The sequence below is a fragment of the Ipomoea triloba genome, chromosome 10 (genome assembly GCF_003576645.1).
Source record: "Ipomoea triloba cultivar NCNSP0323 chromosome 10, ASM357664v1".
Taxonomy (NCBI): domain Eukaryota; kingdom Viridiplantae; phylum Streptophyta; class Magnoliopsida; order Solanales; family Convolvulaceae; genus Ipomoea; species Ipomoea triloba.
This window is the reverse complement of record NC_044925.1, coordinates 13,024,483-13,028,940: the sequence shown is the minus strand read 5'-3', so window position 1 is coordinate 13,028,940 and position 4,458 is coordinate 13,024,483. Positions and strand designations below refer to the sequence as shown.

The 4,458-nt window shown below is 32.7% G+C and overlaps 1 protein-coding gene across 2 annotated transcripts in view; it reads right to left on the bottom strand.

The window, feature by feature from the left end:
- LOC116032399 (probable hydroxyacylglutathione hydrolase 2, chloroplastic) overlaps window positions 1-3,532 on the bottom strand; it is a 7,606-nt gene extending 4,074 nt beyond the window's left edge. The window contains exons 1-4 of one of the 2 annotated variants that reach the window (XM_031274926.1): window positions 3,399-3,532; window positions 2,674-2,856; window positions 2,074-2,277; window positions 1,156-1,279 (exon numbers count right to left, since the gene is read on the bottom strand). In XM_031274926.1, coding sequence (XP_031130786.1) covers window positions 1,156-1,279; window positions 2,074-2,277; window positions 2,674-2,856; window positions 3,399-3,455 — 568 coding nt within the window. In that variant the 5' untranslated portion in view covers window positions 3,456-3,532. The remainder of the gene's footprint in view (window positions 1-1,155; window positions 1,280-2,073; window positions 2,278-2,673; window positions 2,857-3,398) is intronic. The other variant, XM_031274927.1, reaches the window with a different exon arrangement.
- Window positions 3,533-4,458: the final 926 nt, after the last annotated feature.

Sequence of the window (4,458 nt, the reverse complement as noted above, 5' to 3'; positions counted from 1 at the left end):
GGGGCGGGGGGGGGGGGGGGGGGGGGGTGGTTGCAAAACACAGGACATGTTCCATTAATCTTAAGTAATACCATACTGGATATAGACTGAGATCCAACAATGAGAAAGGAAAAAATAGATTAAGAAAAGAAATGTCTCTACATTGTTTGACATTGAAATATGACAGAATATAGAAACAGTTATTATGAAAGTATGTTGCAAATAGATAGAGGAAAAAAAAAGTGCATTCTTTTTTCATACCATTTTAATAAATGAATTGATTGGACTTTCAAGAGGCTGTAACATGGTGCATGCTTTTGCTAATGTAATAGTTCCCATTAATATGAATAGAGATGATGTGAATTGTGAAACAAAAGTAGAAGTTCAGAGTTACTTTAGATGATTGGAGGTTCAGACATTCAGTACAAATGAAACTCAAGGTAAGTCCATGCTATTGCAATTCCATTACTGAATTTCAAATTGAATGGAACATAACCGCACAAATATACTCCTTAGTTCTAATGCTCAAAAGAGAAGGTAGAGGATGATTTAAATCACAAATTACAGCTGGCAGATGAATTTGAGGAGTGAAACTAACACTTGCAATCATAATGTTCCAGTAAAGATGGTAGTGAAACTTAAATTTTATGCAGCAATAATTAGGTTGCCAGTGTTAAGTATAACAAATACAACATGAGTGTTGGATTCTGAAAAGAAAAAAAAAATCCATAAAATGGTTGTAGTTGAGATGAAAACATTAACATAGATGTGACAACACCATATAACGAATCAATTAAAAAACAAGTGGGGGAAGATGATTAAGCCATTAAGGAAAATTTTACAGAATCAATTAAAATGGTCATGTCATGTTAATTGTAGATCTAAGAAGTTTCAGGTGGAAAGAGTGTTAGGCACTAATACAAGACAAAAAAAACAAAATAGTAGTACATCAACATTATTAAGATTAACAACCTCGTGGGCTCATGAAAGAATTAGCTTGACAGTATTCAAAATGAGAAATAGAATCCCTAGTTAACCCCATATCGATTAATAATAAGGCTTAATTCAGTTAACTTGAGCAGAGTCTATTACTAAAAATTAGCTTCAAACAGGACATGACTGCTAACCATATCAAGGAATTCTCCAAGAAAATCAGATATTAGATAATAACAGAACCTTGTGTGTGGCCTGGAGTTTCAAAGACAAGAACTTCATGGCCTGCAAACATCCATTTGTCCCCATCACGAAGAGCTATATCAATGCCAGGAATTCTTTCTTTATCAGGTCTGGACCCAATTACCTAGAAGAACATGTAGCACAATAAAACTCAATATTAAGAAATCCTCCAGCCACTCACTATAAATTGTAAACAAATTTTTGATATTCTAATGCAAAACAATGTTTAAAACTTATCACATGGAGTCAGCCAGCTAGGATTAAGGAACTGAAATTTTGTCACAGTTTTCTGCATTTCTTTATAGGACTAAGTATTCAGAAATTTGGACTTAGCCTTCAAGGAATTATGAAAGACTAATGCAGTCAGGAACTCAGGATTAAGGAATTGAAATTATCACAATTTTATTTATATCTTTATTGGACGTATTCAGGAATTGAGACTTGGCCTTCAAGGAATTATGAAGATTAATGCAGTAGCAAAGGATAACAAACCAAGCCCATGTCTCCCTTGTACATTGCCATCATTTCAACCCCTAGCAATTAATTAGGTGAAGACATTACAACCAAAGTCTAGCCAAGCTAGTTTGGAGTACAAAGGTAAACACACACACTTCATATGTCTGTATGCTTAGCATAAATTTTATTCTTCAATTTTAAAAAAAAAAAAATTTAAATCTAGAAAGTAGCACTTTCTATGCTCTATGCAATATGCAGGATCTACTCTAACTTCAAGATTGCAGAATATATTCATTTCATCATGAACCAGACTTTCAAAGGAAAAAAAAAAAAAAAAGAGGAACAGTACAGGAATTGCAAGCCTGGTGGCATTTTTTATAATGGAAAATTGAAAACACATGTCCTTTTAAGCATCTAGAATATACAATCTTCACAAAATTTTATTGAGAAAAATTGCCATACCTTTGCCCCGTACCTTGCTTTTAGCTCTATGTTTCCACCAGTATGATCATAATGATGATGTGTATTCAGTATGTATGTCAAATTTCGGTTGCTTCTACTCAAAGCATCTATAATAGGCACAGCTTCAGAAGGATCCACTACTCCAACAGTACCAGTATCCACATCATGCAGTAAATATGCATAGTTATCCTTTAAACAAGGTACCTGACAAATAATCAAGCAAAAGGAAAAGCTAAAAAGAATGATATCCTTCTTGTGATAACTCTGCTAACGAAAAAGTTAGACAAAACAATTCCATTACTGCATTTCAATAACACAAAAGGATAGTAGAACTAGGCAATCCAGAAAAGGGACTTGCTTTTGTAACTAGCATAGACATCACCATGTTCCATTTCTTCAAGACATTATACAGAAATATAGATTCATTCATTCCATACAGCTTCAGAATCAATAGATATCTCCAACATTCATGTAAATTGATAATCACAAAACTCAACCAATTAGCCAAACATAGACAAAATCATCTAACATTCATAAGAAGAAACTTTGTTAGATTGCACATGTGCTTATACAAAAAGAACATTTTTAGTGTTCACTCACCAATTCAATTTGCAGAGTAGAAGACACATTTGTTATGCTACAGAAATGGGAAACTCTAAGTGTCCGACCAGCACCACGTAATGTTTTGAATGGCATTGAGAAGAGCCTCATAACTGCGTACAATAGATTCTTCCTAGCAGAAAGTTGTCTCATGTCAGGCCACATACAGATACTTGTCCCTGGCTACAGCAACCAATTAAATAAAATCAACAACACAAGAAATGGCCAAATTGGTAAGCTGATTAAAGCCAATAGAAGAAGTACTGCCAATAAACACAAGTATTACAAAATCACAAAAGAATTTAACTGCAGTTCCTAGTCAATATTAAATTAACAAAATATGCAAAAACATTTTTTCTAGTGAAGAAAAATATAATCTATTACTGTATCTTTAAACCTTTAAAAAATGAGCTCATTGATATGGAGCATAAAGGCGACCTAATTTTGCATTCATTCCCAATTTTATTAACATCGTCAAGCAAAATATGGTGTCTAGAAGAATCTGCAAATTTTATGAGAAATTAAAAAGAATCTGTTTTGACATTTCCTATCAATTAAATCAAAAATTAAACATAAAGATCTTCTCCGCGAAGATCAAAAATACCAATACAGAAAATTGTGGCGTCTAACATATTCGATATACAGTACAAATACATACATGTATATACATAGAGAGAGAGAAAAAGAAAGAGAGATAGAGAGAGAAAGAAAGAGAGAGAGCGTACCCTAGAACAAGGGAGAGAGGCCATGGCTGATGGAGCAACTCTGCAGATCATTTGCATTGTTTCGTTAACAGCTTTGAAGACAGAGTGTGGGTGGGGTTTGGCACACGCTTTCACACCCGATTACTTTTTCCTTTATGGTTATTTTATTTATTTAAAGATCTATTTCACCTTAAACCCCCCCAGTAATGTACTGAGTAATCATTTATCAACTAAACATTTTCACCGCTCAAATAAATAAAAAAAATAAAAATAAAAAAGTCAATACCAAACTTTCACAAGTGTCAAATTTGGATAAAGTTTAATACTTGAGAAAATAATAAATGAGTGATAATTAGGCATTCATATATTCTTTTACTCCTTTTTTTAAAAAAAGAAACAAGTTTGGAAATTTTGCGTTTTTCGAGATGTTATATATTCATTTCAACCAAACACGGACCAATAGTTATCGCAAATTTCACTGTGGACCGCGATTCACAATGGATTGTAATTCATACATCAAAACGTCGTTTTGATTAATGAAAACAAACGATTTTGTTCCGCGCGCCGTTAACTTTCATTTGATATACTGTAGTTTCTTTTTAACACAACTGTAATTCCCTTTCATCATAACTACACTTCCTTTTCGATATAACTACAGTTTCATTCGATATTATACACTCAAATATGTGAAACTGTTATTCAGTTTCCTTTCAACACAACTATAATTTCTTTTATAATACACTGCAGTTCCCTTTCAACACAACTACAATATCATTTCGATATAACTACAGTTTCATTGGACAATATATACTCAAATATGTGAAACTGTTATTCAGTTTCATTTCATATACACTGCAGTTTCCTTTCAACACAACTACAGTTTCATTTTGATATAATTACAGTTTCATTTGATAATATAAAAACAAATGTGAGACAATATCTTTTGAGATGAATTGTAGTATCATTTACGGAGCTCCATTAAAGCTTAACGTTGAGCATAAATATAATATAAACATAAATGTGCAGTTCAACTATCAGCTTAGGCTTTTAGTTGGATGGAGCACATGCTTAAATTTGATAT